This window comes from Carlito syrichta, unplaced genomic scaffold, assembly GCF_000164805.1.
Source record: "Carlito syrichta isolate Samal-C Ts95f unplaced genomic scaffold, Tarsius_syrichta-2.0.1 Scaffold303376, whole genome shotgun sequence".
NCBI lineage: Eukaryota > Metazoa > Chordata > Mammalia > Primates > Tarsiidae > Carlito > Carlito syrichta.
The window spans coordinates 264,197-282,533 of record NW_007247472.1 but is presented as its reverse complement, the minus strand read 5'-3'; the positions used below and the strand labels follow the sequence as shown (position 1 = coordinate 282,533).

Here is an 18,337-nt window from a genome sequence, read left to right as displayed (position 1 = left end):
TTCCAGCTACTGGGAAGGCTGAGGCGGAAGGATCGCCGGAACCCAGCAGGTCGAGGTTGCAGTGGCTGGGAGTTGCAGTGGGTGACAGAGTGAGACTCCAACTCAAAAAAACAAAAACAAAAACAAAAAAAACCCGTGATATAGAAATCTTTTTACTTAATGGATATTTCTTAGGGGAGGTTTCTGATACAGCTTCATCTCAGAACTGCCATGATGATCAAGATGGGGCTTCTAAAAAAAATTATTTATTCTTTTATATTCCAAGTTTTTTCTTTTCCTTCCCCTCCTTCTCCTGTCTTTACTCCTTCTTCTCCCCCGCCCCCTTCTACTTCTGCTTTTTCTTTTCCCTAGCTATTTAGAGAAGCAATCTTGATGTGGCAGCATTCTGAAATAGCTTTCTAAATCACTTTTTGTCTTGGTTTATCTGGGTGCGGCAACTTTCTGTAATTGGCAAAAGTGACAAGCTAATGAAGCTTGGGATTGGCAGAAGGGGTGAGGGAAAGTAGAAGGAGGTAGTAGTACCTGTCAACTGGTGTCAAGAAAGAGCAAGAGACTTAAGCCTGCTACCCTGACTTTTGCCCTCCCTTTCTACACATCTCCTGAGCCCCCTTCCATCCATGTTTTAGTTTTGGGGGTCCTCTGTTCCCAATGAGGCTACTGGAAGTGCTTATTCACATTAGTAGGGGAAAACAGTGAGTGACTCAGAGCCATATATCCCCATGGATGCTATCCAGGTCATACCCAGAACAGTGAGCAAACATGTTTTGCACACCATATACTGACTGACTCTCTGGGTCTGTATGTCCTCAGTTTCTTCCAAAGAACCTGCACTTGGTGTGCGTGGACATGCCAGGACATGAGGGTACCACCCGCTCCTCCCTGGATGACCTGTCCATAGAAGGGCAAGTGAAGAGGATACACCAGGTAAGAAGGAAGCTTCACCAAGGACTTCCCAGCTTGAGTCTTGATCATCACTGCATGCCCAAGTCTAGAGAGCAGGCAAGAGAGTTACATGCTTACTCATGACCAGTGTCAAATGCATTCTGTCTACAAGTAATTGCAAAGAAAATGGCAACCCAATGATATTCTTGGTCAGCTATGGAGGGCCAGGGTTTATTAGGACTGTTCTCTAAGCCTAGTCCAGTCATTTGTGAAGAAATACAGTTGGACATTTTCTCAACTCTTTGAAAAGGTGAAAATTCCTTAAGGCCATTTCCCTCTTCTGGGGGGTCATTTTTCTGCTTACTAGCTACATATGACAGCAGTAGCTCGTCTATTTGGGGAGTATGCTCTTTGCTTTTTGTCCTATTTTGGCATCTATCTCTAGTACCCTCTGGATAGACTTTTAAGACCATGGGAGCTTATGAACCGTTTCAGAATTGAGTAGCCCAAAGTTTCGTTAAGTGTTTTCTCAGATGAGGATTTATTTACTGTCTGCCTTCCCCTGATGAACTATGTGTTTTAATGAGCTCAGGAACCTTGGCTCTTTGCTGTATCCTCAGAAACTAACTGTAGTCCTTGTATATAACAGACATCCAATAAATATTTTTTGGATGGGTGTTTGGATGGATGGGAAAGTCTTTAAATTAGGACAGAAGTCATCAAACTATGGCCTGTGAGTCATATTTGGCCTGCCACCTATTTTTGTAAATTAAGTTTTATTGGATTACAGTCACATTTGTTCATTTACATATTGTTTTTGATCACTTTTGTGCTACAACAGCAATACTGAATAGTAACAACAGAGATCATATGGCTCTCAGGCAGAAACTATTTACTCTCTAGACCTTTGTAGAAAAGTTTGCTTGTTCATTAATTAGGGGAAATCCTAGTTGGTTGTATATTTATAGATGACCCCTCAATCACTTGTGCCAGGTTAAAAGAAGTACATGCATGCCACAGAGCTCATTTTGATCATGGATTCAGAAGTGTTTCAGACCCACTTTCGTCAGCAGCCATTTTCAGCTGTCCATAGGAAGTATGGGAGTTTCTACTCTGTAATCACCATCGTCAGTTGTCATTGTCAACAACTATATAACCAAGTCTCCTTCTCATTTCCCTTCCTAGTTTGTAGAATGCCTCAAGCTGAACAAAAAACCCTTCCACTTGGTAGGCACCTCCATGGGTGGCCACGTAGCTGGAGTGTATGCTGCTTACTACCCATCAGATGTTTGCAGCCTCTGTCTTGTGTGTCCCGCTGGTGAGTTATGAGGCTAAAACATCCCTCAGCAGGAATGAATTTCTGAAGAATCAAGTGGCCAGTGTCTGCTGTGACTGTTTTTCAGAATTATATTTTTGATGTGGAATTGAAAGATGTGCAGTGTTTTACTGATAATTCCAGTCAACCGATAGTTGTATAATCATAACCCCAACCAGACTGACTTTGAAAATACAGAGCCAGCCAGGCTCAGTGGCTCAGTCTGTAATCCCACACCTTGGGAGGCTGAGGTGAGTAGATTGCCTGAGCCTGCGGGTTTGAGACCCGCCTGGGCAACTTGGTGAGACCTCATCTCTACAATAAATCAAAAAATTAGCCAGGCGTGGTAGCACATACCTGTAGTTCCAGCTACTTGGAAGGCTGAGGCGGAAGGATCGCCGGAGCCCAGCAGGTCGAGGCTATGGTGGCCGGGAGCGGCCACTGCACTCCAATCTGGGTGACAGAGTGAGACTCCAGCTCAAAAAAAAAGAAAAGAAAATACAGAGCCAGCCTTGTTCCACCAAGTATTTATATATATTGTTTTTCAGCACATACGTACTTTGAAATATAATATTAAAATTGACATCCAACACTTATTGAGGTCTTATGAACTAAGTTCTTTATATGCACTTAATTATTGCAATAACCCTATGAGGTAAAGTGCTATACTTATGCCCCTCCTCTTTTTTGCTGAAAACTCAGAGATCTTTACTTATTATGATAAGATTTTTTTAAGAAAAAAACAAGCTTTGGCCAGGCCTGGTGGCTCAAGTCTGTAATCCCAGCATCTTGAAAGACTGAGGTGAGACAGTTGTCTGAGCTCAGGGGTTCGAGATCAACCTGGGCAACTTAGTAAGACCTTGTCTCTACAGTAAATCAAAAAAATACAAACTGGGCATGGTGGCATGCACCTGTAGTTCCAGCTACATGGAAGGCTGAGGTGGAAGGATCACCTGAGCCAAGCAGGTCAGGGCTGTGGTGACTGTGAGTGTGCCACTGCACTCCAGCCTGGGCGACAGAGTGAGACTCCGACTCAATAAAAACAACAAAAAACCAAACTTTAGTTTCTCTGTTTGCCGTAACATATCTCCAGAAATTGCCATTTGAAGTTGGATTTTTAAATTCATTTTTCTTCTGTAAGTATTCAAACTTGGATTTATAATATATAATAGATAAAATATATATATATATATTTTTTTGAGTTGGAGTCTCACTCTGTTGCCCGGACTGGAGTGCAGTGGCACACTTCCGGCCACCACAGCCTTGACCTGCTAGGCTCTGGCGATCCTTCTGCCTCAGCCTTCCAACCAGCTGGAATTACAGTCACGCGCTACCATGCCCGGCTAATTTTTTTTTTGATTTATTGTAGAGATGAGGTCTCGCCAAGTTGCCCAGGCAGGTCTCGAACCCGCAGGCTCAGGCAATCCACTCACCTCAGCCTCCCAAAGCGCGGGATTACAGGCTGAGCCACCAAGCCCGGCTAAATAAAATATTTTCTTTCTGCTTCTGTCTCTCCCTCTCTCTTTAGTACTTTGTTGGGGTATTATTTACATGCAATAAATTGCCCAAATTTTAAGTGTGCATCTTAATGACTTTTTACATATGTAATTACCATCCAAATCAAGATATTATGCCCTTTTTTTTATTTTATTTTTTTTGAGTTGGAGTCTCACTGTCACCCAGGCTGGAGTGCAGTGCCACACTCACAGCTACTGCAGCCTCAACCTGCTGGGCTCAGATGATCCTTCTGCCTCAGCCTTCCAAGTAGGTGGGACTACAGGCAAATGCCACCACACCCAGCTAATTTTGAAATGTATTGTACAAAGTCTCACCAAGTTGCCCAGGCTGATCATGAACTCAGGCAATCCTCTCACCTTTGCCTCCCAAAGTGCTGGGATTACAGACATGAGCCACCACACCCAGTGCTATGCCTATTTTATAGATGGGAACATTGAATACAAATAAATTACATTAGTACCAGAGCCAGGATAGGAACAGATCCCAGGCTCTCTGACTCCAGAAGCCAAGCTGTGGCGTATTTGAAAGTCCTTTCATATTTACTTTCTCCTTTATATGACTCATATCCACTACTTCCTTTATATGATTCAGCTAGAACCTAGCCATGAGTTGCAAACTTATGCCTTTTACTGAAGCTTCACTAAATTGACCTTTAAAATCCTTCTGCCATTATGAAAGTTAATAGTTTTCAAATCTGTTAAGGTCATTGAAATGGAAGACAAGCCCGAAAGGGTTTTCTCTTCTCTTTTTGCCAGGTACCATATCTGAAATTGTTTAGTCTTTTTTCTTCTCTTTTCTTTTTTGTGTCATCTAGGCTGGAGTGGAGTGTCATGGTCTTGACTACCGCAGTCTCAACCTGCTGGGCTCAGGACAGTCCTTCTGCCTCAGTCTTCTAAGAGGAGTTAGAACTACAGGCACACACTGCCATGCCAACTTTTATTATTATTATTATTATAGAGATGAGGTCTCACCAAGTTGTCCAGGTTGGTCCTGAACCCCTGGGCTCATTTGGTGTTTTAATAACAAAGCTTGAGAATTGAAGGAACAGCCCCTATGAAAGGTTATTAGATTTTAAATCACTTACAGGAAATGAGTTCTAACTGGCTTTTTTTTTTTTTTTTTTTTTGAGTTGGAGTCTTATTGTGTCGCCCAGACTGGAGTGCAGTGGCCCCTCCTTGCCTTGACCTGCTGGGCTCCAGCAATCCTTCCGCCTCAGCCTTCTGAGTAGCCAGAATTACAGGCATGCGCTACAAGGCCCGGCTAGTTTTTGATTTATTGTAGAGATGAGGTCTCTCCAAGTTGCCCAGGTGGGTCTCGAACCTGCGGGCTCAAGCAATCCATTCACCTCGGCCTCCCAAGGCGCGGGATTACTGGCTGAGCCACTGAGCCTGGCCTAACTGGCTTTTCCAAGTGTATGTTCATTTACTCAGAGAATTATACACCTGAATTGCAGTTGGAAATTTAAAATTAAGTTTGTTAGTATGTGAAAATGAAAAAGTAGAAACAAATTCAGGATTATATTCTACCTAGGTTTTTTTTTTTTTTGAATTGGAGTCTCACTCTGTCACCCAGGCTGGAGTGCAGTGGCACACTCACGGCCACCCCAGCCTCTACCTGCTGGGCTCTGACAATCCTTCTGCCTTAGCCTTCCAAGTAGCTGGAGCTACAGGACTATGCTACCATGCCCAGTTAATTTTTATTTATTTATTGTAGAGACAAGGTCTTGCCACATTGCCCAGGCTGATCTCGAACCCACGGGCTCAGGTAGTCCTCATGCCTCGGCCTCCCAAAGTACTGGGATTATAGGCTAAGCCACCCAGCTTGGCCCTCCCTAGGTTTTTTTAAATAAACTTTTTAAAAATTTTGAAATAATTTTAAATTTACAGAAAAGTTGCAGAGACAGTACAGAGAACCCTATGTACCCTTCACCAGTTTCCCTCATTGTTAATAGCTCACATTACTGTGGTAAATTTATCACAACTAAGAAATCAACACTGGTACATTAATATCAACTGAGCCCCAGGCTTTATTTGGATTTCATTTAGTTTTCCACTAATGTCCTTTTTCTGCTCCAGTATCCAATCCAGGATGCCACATGACATTTAGTCTAGGATTATTTTCAAAGAGAGAGGAAATAGATATTGTAATCTGCTCCCTGGCATTGTGGAAGCCATACACTATAGCCACATTAGATTTAAAGTATTGCTGGATATACATTGATAAAGTGTGGGCTTCTGCAGCATGGCCAATCTTATTGGTACTACTGCCTTTCTTTCTAAAAATCTAGCTCTTTGGCCAAGCTAAACATCTATAAATTTGCTCAATGTTGGAAATAAAAATTAGTTTTACCTTCCTGCATAGCGTCCACTTCTATGGATTCTCATGTCGTACTCTGGGGTAACAGGAAATGATGGGCAACCTGAAAGAGAATTAGGCTCAGCAGTTACCTAATGCTCTCCTGGAAGAAGGGGGATGATTCAGGAGAAGACTCACACTCTCCCTGTGTTGTATTTGTTGGTCCCAAATAAGAGAGCACCAAGCAGGCCCAGGCCAAGGGAAGGCAGAGTCAGTCACTCCAGCCTGTGTTTTCTTTCCATCATGTATTTCCTCACATCTTATCAATGACACAGATTTGTCTCCTGGACTAATGGTTCTTAAATGCTATTATATGTATGAATCCCTGACAACTTGTGAAAATGCAAATTCTGATTCAAGAGACTTAGGGAGGGCTGTGCTTCTGCATTTCTTGTGGGCTTTGGATGCTCCATGGATCACAATGTGAGTAGCCAGTGTCTGAAATATCTTGAAGGATTGTTTTTTCTGTGTTTCTGAGAGTGTGGTTTGATTTTCAGCAAGGATGGCAGTACCAATTAAAAAGAAATCTAAGCCGGGCTCTGTGACTCAGCCTGTAATCCCGCGCCTTGGGAGGCTGAGGTGAGTGGATTGCCTGAGCCCGTGGGTTCGAGACCCACCCGGGCAACTTGGAGAGACCTCATCTCTACAATAAATAAATAAAAAAATCAGCTGGGCATGGTAGCACATGCCTGTAATTCCGGCTACTTGGAAGGCTGAGGTGGAAGGATAGCCAGAGCCCAGCAGATCGAGGCTGCGGTGGCCAGGAGCGGTCACTGCACTCCAGTCTGGGCAACAGAGTGAGACTCCAACTCAAAAAAAAAAAAAAGAAAAAGAAATCTACTTCTAAAAGATACCCGAAAGATATTAGTTCTATTGGAAGTTCCCAGCATAAAATGTGGATTGGTAAGAAGGTAGATGCTTTGTCAAGCCATTTTGGTTTGAATCCCACAGGCCTGCAGTACTCAACTGATAATCAGTTTGTACAACGGCTCAAGGAACTGCAGGACTCTGCCACTGTAGAGAAAATTCCTTTGATCCCATCCACCCCAGAAGAGATGAGTGAAATGCTCCAGCTCTGCTCCTATGTCCGCTTCAAGGTGCCCCAGCAGGTAATGTGGTCTCAGCAGCAATACACCTGCCTTTCTAAAGGCTCAGGGGGCGTGCATCAGCTACCCTCATGCATTCCCTCCTTCACCTACCCGTTGACTCCTTCTTGTCCTCTTGTATGGATGCATCCTACAAATGCCGCAGTGCCTATGACATGTCCAGCACTGTACTGGGCACACTGGTGAATAAATATTATAATACGAGGAAGGTCCCTGGGCAGACACAGTCCAGTGGGGGAGGCAGACAATAACAAGAGAACAAATAATTACCCATTGTAATGAGTTTTATGGAGGAAAGGAAGATGACATAGCAATTGAATGCAGGGATGCAGGGGTAGCTTTGATAAGCCTCTTTGAGGGAACAGCATGTGCAGAGTTAGAAAAAACATATGTATATTCAAGACAATGGAGGGCAGCTGGGATGGCTGGGGCCCAGAGGGTAGGGGAGAGAATGGGTAAAGATGAAGTTGAAAAGGGAGGCTAGCTGGGCACGGTGCGTGCCTGTAGATCCAGCTACTTGAAAGGCTGAGGCGGAAGGATTGCCGGAGCCCAGCAGGTCGAGCCTGCAGTGAGTGTGCACTCCAGCCTGGGCAACAGAGTGAGACTCAGAAAAGGGAGGAAAGGGCTGAATCAGAGATTCTAAAATTTTTAAAAATCTCAGGATCCCTTTACACTCTTAAAAGTTATAGAGGAAACTAAGAGGCTTTTATTTATGGGGTTATATTTATTGACATTTACCATATTAGAAACTGAAACTCTAGCCAGGTGTAGTGGCTTACACCTGTAATTCCAGCACTTTGGAAGGCTGAGGAGAGAGGATTGCCTGAGCCCACAGGTTTGAGACCAACCTGAGCAACATGGCGAGACCTCATCTCTACAATAAATCAAAAAAATTAGCTGGGTGTGGTGGCACATGCCTGTAGTTCCAGCTACTTGGAAGGCTGAGTTGGAAGGATTGCTAAAGCCCAGCGGGTCAAGACTGCAGTGGCTGTAAGTGTGCCACTTAACTTCAGCCTGGGCGATGGAGTGAGACTCCAACTCAAAAAAAAAAAAAAAAAAGAAATTGAAACTCAGAAAACTTTAAAGCACAAGAATGTATAAGCATGCCGGAGACCAGGTCCCGCAGTGTCCGAGGTACCCCAAAGGTGGAGACGGCATAGGTGATTGTGAGAGAGAGAGAGAGAGACACACTGGACACCTGTTAAAAGGGTACAGATGCCATTTTATTGCGAGTAGTAGCGAGCTATGTCCACCCAAAACCACATAATCCCAACACAATGATGTTACCCTGTAAAAAACAGTTCCCGCAACCCGTTAATAGAAAATCTTAAAATTATAAAATTTTAAAGCTTCTCATTAAACAACTCCACTTAAAACAAAACTTATATCCCCAATTAACTAATATATATTACAATCTTTCTAACAAATTTAACTCTTATAAACTTAACTTCCTATATTCAAATTATCAGGGAAACAGGTTTTCCATAATAAAGTCTCTGGGGGCCAGAACAACAGTTTCTGGCCCAGGGTTTTGGAGCAGTTCATATGTAGAATATTTCCATCTGACAGAAGAATGTGCACCTGGAAATTTTCTAGAAGTTCCTGGCAGATGTTTCTTTTCTCATGGACAAGGAGTTTCTTCTTGCAAACTTTCTGGTCTTTCAAGCCCCTTGGTAGTTTTTTCTTATTCGAATTCCTTTATTGTTTTCCTATCTGGAACATCCTATCTCTGAGGAAAAAACAGCTTAGAAGAAACTTCTAGTGATGTTATTCAGGCTTCAAGGTAGTTTCGGTAGTTGAATAAAACCTGTTTTACTCACTTAAATTCTACATCTAAACCCTTTAACTTTTTATATACTATAACTTTAATATGTATCTCAAAACAAACTTATAAATCACCTACATATACCTTAATGTAAACTTTCACTACACTTAAATCTTATGCCTTGTATTCAAACACCATAACTACAAAAATATTCAAAACAATTCTTTGCCTAAACAAAATCAGAAACCTCTTTTTACCAGGTATTAGTCACAAATCTTAACCCTAAAAACATCTGTAACCCAGGACCAAACAAAAGAAAGCCCTTTAAACATGCCTCAGAGTCATCACATGGGCAAAAAGGGACAGGTTAAACAACGTAGTGGAAAGATGGACAATGAGTTTCCAGTAGCCTGTGGCCGGGGGTCACCAGACCCTGTCAATCTGGTGGGCCTCCAAGGCTGGTTCCCAACACAAGCACTCATTCCAGGAGCCATCAGAGTGATAACATTATCCCAAGTTATGTAGGCTCTGAAAAACAGTGTGCTTTTGAGAGAATGTAAGTGAAAAAGGCAAGTAACATTGAGTATTATTACAAAAATCATTTCACTGGGTATGCTGGCTCATGTCTGTAATCCCAGCACTTTGAGAGGTAAAGGTGAGAGGATCGTCTGAGCCCAGGGGTTCAAGTCCAGCCTGGGCAACTTGGTGAGACTTCATCTCCACAATAAATTTTAAAATTAGCCAGATGTGGTGGCATGCACTTGTAGGTTCAGATAATTGGAAGACTGAGGTGGAAAGTTCGCCTGAGCCCAGGAGGTCAAGGCTGCAGTAACCGTGTTGTGAACACAACTCAGTGAATGGGTGTGGTCTGGGTGACAGAATAAAACTCTGACTCAAAAAACAACAACAAAAACCCCCAAAAATAGTTTGACCTCATGGACTCCCAAGAACCACTGAAAACCACTGGACTAGATCATGCAGGACCTTACAGGTTATGAGAAGGGGTTTTTCTAAATACAATAGGAGAACCACTGCAAGACTATAGAGGAACACAAATAGAGTCGAGAAACCCATTCACAAATAGAGTAGAAAAACCCATTCAGGAGCTTTTGCGACTTAGAGATGATGGTGGTATAGAACAGGGTGGAGGCAGTGGGGACAAGAGATTCGAGATGCTTGGGGAGGAAGATGGACAGGACGTACTGGCAAACTTGAAATGAGGGATGAGGAAAGGTGAGGAGTCACAGGTGACCTCCAGTCGATAAAAGGAACATTTTTTGAGTAGGAGAAGGGGAGGATGGGCAGGTTTGGGGAATATGCTGGGGGCTCCATTTTGGATGTGTTAGGTTCAAGTTGCATGTGAGGCCTTCAAGTGCAGATGTCAAGTAAGCAGTTGGATCTCCAAGTGGAGCTGAGGGAAGTGTGGCCTGAAGCTACATCAGTGGAGCCATCAGTAGATGATGACATTGAAGGCCATCATTCTGAATGAGGTCATCTAGGGAAATGGGGTGGAGAACCAAGAGAGGAGAGTCCATGACTGTGGCCTCATAACACCAAAGTATCTCCCTCTAGGTAGGAACTGGACCCTGCCTCAGGGTGGGGGGATCTTCCTAGAAGTTGAGAGGATGGGCTCTATTCAGAAATTGTGAACCCCACTCAGTGAACGGGTGTGGCTTGTCTCTGAGGAAGGACCCAGAATCTGATTCTGTCGTCTGTCCCACCCCTGAAGTCTTCTTTCAGTTGTGAAGTTGCACTTTCCCCTCCCAGCACTAATCTCTCCCCAGAGCGGAGTGGTCAAGCAGTGTTTTAGAAAACTCCATGTTTTGAGTTGTCAAGGACAGGAAAACAGAAAATAAATGGCAGCTCCAAAAGCCTTTCTTTCCTGGGAGAAAAGGAGCACCTGCACACTCAACCCACCATGTCGTGTTGTGTTGTGAGTCTCTGTTTGCTTAGGGACTTTGTCTTAATTGGCTGTTCTATCTCCACACTTTAGCACAGTGCTTGCATGGAGTCCTAGGCAAAGACTGGATGGATTGACAAGAGGATGCCTGAATAATGCAGGGATAGAGAACAGATGAGTGTGTGGATGAATGTATGATTTGCTGCATGTGCATATATAGATGGCCTAGGTCTGCAGGATGGATGGATAGATGGCTGGCTGAAGGGTTGGTTGGATGGATGGGAGAATGCCTGGATAATGCAGGAATAGAGGATGAATGGATTCCTGAATGTGGGTAGTTAGATGCTTGTATAGACACATGCATATGTGATCCAGAGAAGCAAGATAGGTGGATTGAGCAGAGGTGGAAGATGCATGAATGCAGGATGAATAGATGCATGGGAACAGGATGAGTTGAGCAAAGTAAATGTCTGATACTGAGTACAATGTTGTTTGACAAGTTGTCGTTGGTTTCACCTCTAGGCTTCCACTTCCAGAAGCAGTCAGATTCTAGTTATGCTCCAGAGGGTTGGTTTAGTCCAAAGCAGCTATAACTGGGCCTTCTTCACAGTGCATAGGACTCGAAGAGAGTGCATTAGAGGAGTTCAGACCTATTTCCAGGCAGATGAGAGAAGTGATGGCTGCTAATATGAATCCTGTGCTCTACCTCAAGAATCCTGAGGCAGGAGAAAGAGAGGACTGTGTTCCTTCTGGCCACAGCTACCTCTTTGGATCCGTAGCACAGGTCCAGGAGATCTGGCCTGGTCATACTTGGCACAACCCTCACCAACCTGCAGAAGGCAAGGCAAAGAAAATGTTCAATAATAGGCAAAGGACTATGGAACCCTCCCCACATTTTCTTAGTAGTCCATTTCTTCATTGTTTAATAGGCCCATCATTCCCAATCATTTAATTTTTTTTGTTTTTTGAGTTGTAGTCTCACTCTGTCACCTAGGCTGGCATGCAGTGGCATGCTCATGGCCACCACACCCTCAAACTGCTGGGCTCAGGTGATACTGCTGCCTCAGCCTTCCAAGTAGCTAGAATTGCAGGCATGCACTACCATGCCCAGCTAATTTTTTTACTTATTGTAGAGATAATGTCTTGCCAAGTTGCCCAGGCTAATCTTGAACCCATGGGCTCAGGCAATCCTCTCACCTCGGCCTTCCAAAGTGCTGGGATTATAGGCATGAGCCACCGCACCCAGCCAGATTTAATTTTTTAAATAAACCTTGTCCTGCATTTGGATATTATGAATAATTACTTGATATTATATCCATTCTGATTATGTCTTAAACTAAGGAGAGAATTTCTCAAGATAAAGCAGCTGCCAGGGCCTTACCAGGTGTCTTTTACATGCTGTAGAGGACCTCTGGCTTCATGGTATTATTCAAGTACCTTCCTAATTAAAAAACAAACAAAAATCTCTTGGGAGCTTAACTACCAATGTAATTACGTTGTATACTGCATGTATACAGTATACAATGGGAATTCAGAGAACCAGGCCCTAAAAACCTTAACAATTCAGTAAGTTGTTCAGCTTTATTCCATTTATTGTCCCAGAGCTGTGAGAGGCCTGAGCTGATGAGTTCTTTCTTTTTCCTGACTCTTGACTGTTTCTTCTTAGATCCTGCAAGGGCTTGTCGATGTCCGCATCCCTCATAACAACTTCTACCGAAAGTGTAAGTAGCCCTATGTTCTGCTTGGAGCCTGTTGCAAGTGAAGCTTATGGATGAATAGCTTTTATTTCTTAGTCTCTGAAATGTTGAATGTTTACTTGGCCCCTGAAGAGAGGAAGTAGTGGCCTGGATTTGGTGACTATCCCTTGACTCTACAGTGGTACCCCTGGGCACAACCCAGCACATGCTCACTTTGTTTTCCTTTTCTGACAAGTGTTTTTGGAAATCGTCAGTGAGAAGTCCAGATATTCTCTTCATCAGAACATGGACAAGATCAAGGTCCCAACGCAGATCATCTGGGGGAAACAAGACCAGGTATGTTAATGCTGCATTCCTGTGGCGATCTGTGCCAGTCACCACCACCTCTAGGACAACAACAGTTGGTCTGTGAAAATGAAAGGCAATTTAAAATAATTTTTAAAGATTATTTTTATCGTTAGGCATGGGGGCTCATGCCTGTAATCCTAGCACTTTTGGAGGCAGAGGTGAGAAGACTGCCTGAACCCAGGAGTCTGAGACCAGTCTGGGCAACTTGGCAAGTCCTTGTCTCTACAATAAATCAAAAAATTAGCTGGGCTTGGTGGCACATGCCTGTAGTTCCAGATACTAAGGCTAAGGCAAAAGGATCATCTGAGCCCCGAAGGTTGAGGCTGTAGTGGCTGTGGGTGTGCCACTGCACTCCAGTCTGAGCAGCAGAGTGAGATTCTGACTCAAAAAAAAATACACACACACACACACACACACACACACACACACATATTTATATATTATTTATAAATAATTTTTTTATTAAAGCCATAGAGCCACATGTTGTAGAACAAACTTCAGAGTACCAAAAGGTTTAGAATAAAAATCTGGGCTCTTTCACATCCCAAATCCCAATCCCCATTTCCTTGAGGCAACACTTACTATCTTGTATGTATTTCTTAAATTTTTTTTAAGCCAGAGGTTGGCAAATATTTTCTGTAAAGGACCAAATGGTAGATATTTTTAGCTTTCTCATCTAGTCTGTCACGACCACTCAACTCTGATTTTGCAAAAGCAGCTGTGGACAACATGTAAACAGTGGTATGGTTATGTCCCAGTGAACCTTTATATACAGAAACAGGCAGAGGGATGTCGTTTACCTACTCCTATTCTAAGCATACATATAGAGTGTGTGTGTGTGTGTGTGTGTGTGTGTGTGTGTATGCAGATATATGCATATATAAGCTTTTCAAACATGGTATATACACTGTTTGGAACCTTATTATATATAGATGTGTATATAGACATATGAAGTATGTATCTTAGAATCATTTCATATTAGCCCATACAGATCTACTCATTCTATTTTATAAAAACATCTTAGGCCAGGCACAGTGGCTCACGCCTATAATCCCATTACTTTGGGAGCCTGAGGTGAGAGGATTGCCTGAGCCTACAGGCAACTCAGAGAGACCTCTTCTCTACAATAAATTAAAAAATTAGCCAGGCATAGTGGCACATGCCTATAATCCCATTACTTTGGGAGGCTGAGGTGAGAGGATTGCCTGAGCCTACAGGCAACTCAGAGAGACCTCTTCTCTACAATAAATTAAAAAATTAGCCAGGCATAGTGGCACATGCCTGTAGTTCCAGCTACTTGAAAGGTTGAGGCGAAAAGATCTCCTGATCCCAGCAGGTCGAGGCTATGGTGCCGTGAGCATGCCACTGCACTCCAGCCTAGGCAGCAGTGAGACTCCAACTCAAAACTAAACAAAACAAAACAATAACAACAAATTTTATTTTGAAATAATTTCAAACTTACAGAAAAATTGTGAGAAGAGTACAGAATACTCCTATATACCCTTAACCTAAATGTATCACTTTCTGATTACTTTATTGTGGTATAATTTACATGCCATAAAGTTCACCTAGGGTGTGTGGTCACCACAACCCAACATGGAACTTTTCTGTCTCCCCAGTAAGCTCCTTGCTGCCTACTGGCAGTTGGTTTCCACTCCCCCCTCAACCCTGGGCAACTACTGACTGTTTTCTGTTTTTATAATTTTGCCTTTTCTAGAAATTTCATATAAATGGTATCACATAGTGTATAGTCTTTTGCATCTGTCTTCTTCACTTAAGCATAATGTTTTTGAGGTTCATCCATGTTATTGCACATATCAGTGTTTTGTTCCTTTTCACTGTTTAGTGTTATTCCTTGGTGAGTATGTACTGCATTTTATTTATTAGCAACTTTTTAATATTTTCCACATTGACTTCATCATTCTCATCTATCTATCCAGGAGTATATCTTTTTGGACCATTTGGAATAGGCTGCTTACATTTATGCCCTTTTATCCCTAGTAGATCAGAGAGCATTTACTGTGAATAAGAGTATTCTCTTACATCATGATCACATTCTGGAAACTTCACATTGATGTTATGCTTTTATCTAATCTAGGATCCATATTCCAGTTTCATCATTTGTTTCATCACATATTTGCTATTTAACATCCTAAATAGCACTTCCCCTCCCACCTCCTGCTATACTGACCCAGGATCCAATCCAAGAGCACATATTAGATATCATGTCTCTTTAGCCTCCTTTAATAGGAAACTATTCCTCAGTCTGCTTTCATCATTGATGATGTTGAGGTATTTGAAGAGTACATGCCATTTATTTTATAATGTGCTCTTTACTCTTTCCTCTTGATGAAATTCAAGAACGATTTCCTGACCAGATTATCTTGTGAATGATTAGAAATCACACCCTCAGACATGCTATTTCTGTTTGCCCTACATTGGTGATGTCAATTTTGATTGCCTCATTGGGGTTGTCAGTTTCTTCCTTGCGGAGTTAGTAATAAGCAGTTTGCGGAGAGACACCTTGAGATTGTGCAATTATCCTGCTCCTCATCAAACACTCCTCTCTAGATTTGCCATTCATGGTGATTCTTGCCCCAAACAATCCTTTACTTCATTCTTTTTAAGAGTTATGTAGTAGCCGGGCTTGGTGGCTCAGCCTGTAATCCGGCGCCTTTGGGAGGCTGAGGTGAGTGGATTGCCTGAACCCGCGGCAATTCGAGACCCACCTGGGCAGCGAGACCTCATCTCTACAATAAATCAAAAAATCAGCCGGGCATGGTAGCGCATGCCTGTAATTCCAGATACTTGGAAGGCTGAGGTGGAAGGATCGCCGGAGCCCAGCAGGTCGAGGCTGCGGTGGCCAGGAGCGACCACTGCACTCCAGTCTGGGCGACAGTGAGACTCCAACTCAAAAAAAAAAAGAAAGAAAGAAAAAAAAGAGTTATGTAGTATTCCACTATACGGCTCTGCTACGGTATACTTAATTAGAGCCCTACTGATAGCCATTGAGGTCCCTTCCAGTTTTTTTGCCTTTAAATGATACCTCAGTGAAAATCATTATACATGTTTGTTTGTGGAGTGTGTGAGTGTGTCGAAAGGGTAAATCATAGGCCGGGCTCAGTGGCGCAGCCTGTAATCCCCAGCACTTTGGAGGCCGAGGCGAGTGGATTCCCTGAGCCCGCAGGTTCGAGACCCACCAGGGCAACTTGGCAAGACCTCGTCTCTACAATAAATCAAAAATTAGCTGGATGTGGTACCGTGCGCCTGTAGTTCCGGCTACTTGGGAGGGTGAGGTGGAAGGATTGCTGGAACCCAGCAGGTCAAGGCTGCGGTGGCCACTGCACTCCAGTCTGGGTGACAGAGTGAGACTCCAACTCAAAAAAAAGAAAAGAAATGGTAAATTGTTAGTTGTGGAATTACTGGGTCAAAGGGAATGTGTATTTAACATTTTAATGGGTTTTATTATATGGTCCTATATTGGTTAGGTTGGGCTGCCATGACAAAGTACCACAAACTGGATGGCTTAAACAACAGGCATTTTTTACCTCAGGCTTCTGGGGGCTGAACACCTGAGATCAAGGAGCCAGCAGGGCTGATTCCTTCTGAGGCTGTGAAGAAGAATGTTCTGGGCCTCTCCTTCACTTCTGGTAGTTTGCTGCAATCTTAGGCATTCCTTGGCTTGTAAATGCACACCGTGATCTCTGCCTTCCCCTTCACATGGTGTTCTCCCTGTGTGCATCTGTCTCTGTGTCCAAATGTCCCCTTTTTATGAGGTTACCCGCCATGTCCTACTCCAGTGTGAACTCATTTTAACTAATTACATCTGCAAAGTCCCCACTTCCAAATAAGGTCATATTCAGAGGTACTAGGGGTTAGGGCTTTAACATGTAGATTTTGGAAGGACACAATCCAATCCATAACTGGTTCAAAGAAATACTGATTTACACCCCCAGAAGCTCCTTTTTTTGTTTACAACTGTTTTTGGAAATCATATTTTTATTTTATAGAGTTCTCTTTGAGTTTGCCTGTGTTTCCTCAAGACGAAATTCCCAATCAGAAATCCTATCTTACTAAGTTTATAAGCTTCTTAATGAAGTTCTTCATAAAGTTTAAGGCAAGAGGAGGCTCTGAGAAACAGTACTTTTATAAGGCCCACAAGACAGAAAGAATGACTATTAAAGGGTGTCCATGTGTCTTGTGCTATTGAATATTGTGAGAAAAGAAAAGCTCTCCCTGTTGAGACAGTTCCTCTAAGGACCCCAAGGTGAAAGCCATCTTTGTGAGCCCAGCCAGAGCTGCTGAAGGCAAAAGCAGAAAGTCAGGCTGTGGCCACAAAGGCCTGCAAGTACGAGGATGGCCCAGGCAGGAGAAACAGGAGAGAAGCCATGGCACATGTGGAGAAGAAGGGGTGTTGGTGTCTCAGGTCAGCTAGGCATGGCTGAGGATGCACAGCACAGGAATGTGACGTGGAGAGGAGGGGGTCTTGTGCTCCCTCCTGCAACAGCCAAGGGACTGAAAGCAGCTTTGTGTGTGAGTCCCAAGCTAAACTGGCAGGAAGTCTTTTGATTAAAAAACAAAAAACAAAAAAAGCAGAACCAGAACAATGAAGGCTTTTTATTGTTCTAAAAGTGCCAGAGGTGATTTGTGGCCTTCAGGGACCAACAGGGAGAGGCCATGTCCCAGTGGAGACAGTACAGAAGTGAGAGCACTGGCCTTGGAGTCTGGAAGTCTGTGTTCCTATCCTGCCTTTGTCCTTATCAGCCTGTGACCTTGAGCAAGTCACGCAGCTCCTCTAAATTGAGGCTGTCTCTTTTACTGTTGGGGTTATTTTGAGGCTCAATCGAGATAATACATAAAAGTAATCTTCCTCCAGTTATCCCCAAATAAATGATTAGATTATCTGATGTTAGATTAGATTATGCATGTCCTTGGCCGCTGATGTTAGACTCAGCCCATGGTCCAGAACTTTTTCCCAAACTCTGATGTGTGTCCATTTTGTTCCAGAAGAAGAGCCTAACATTGTGTGGGCCTTCTATAAATATGATCAGATCCTTTATGTGTTTTATGGATCATCCCCAGGACAGAGGCCAAATGGCAGAGGCTTCAGGGAATCCTTTATTTGATGTCCTTTTGCTTCCCAAGCACTCTGGCTTTCTGCTCTGTCCTCAACATTTGGTATCACAGCACCTACCGCTGCCAGGCTGAATTCAGCCTCCTTCTTCTTTAGACTCCTATAGACTGGCTGCTAAAATGCACGATGGTGGGGGGAGCCACGTGTGTTGTCATCTATGTGAATGATGCCCACTGAAGTTGGGCAGTATACAACCTGCACGACTCAACCCAGCAGCTCTTCCTGAAAGGGTTTCTGCACATCATTTCTTTCTTTTTCTTTTTTTTTTTTTTGAGTTGGAGTCTCACTCTGTCGCTCAGACTGGAGTGCAGTGGCCG

At 43.3% G+C, this 18,337-nt stretch overlaps 1 protein-coding gene across 1 annotated transcript in view; it reads left to right on the top strand.

The window, feature by feature from the left end:
- The window catches only part of ABHD6 (abhydrolase domain containing 6), a 56,991-nt gene that overhangs the window by 35,441 nt on the left and 3,213 nt on the right, over positions 1–18,337 (top strand). The window contains exons 5-9 of the mRNA XM_008058535.1: positions 811–924; positions 2,068–2,200; positions 7,022–7,179; positions 12,508–12,562; positions 12,774–12,874. Coding sequence (XP_008056726.1) covers positions 811–924; positions 2,068–2,200; positions 7,022–7,179; positions 12,508–12,562; positions 12,774–12,874 — 561 coding nt within the window. The remainder of the gene's footprint in view (positions 1–810; positions 925–2,067; positions 2,201–7,021; positions 7,180–12,507; positions 12,563–12,773; positions 12,875–18,337) is intronic.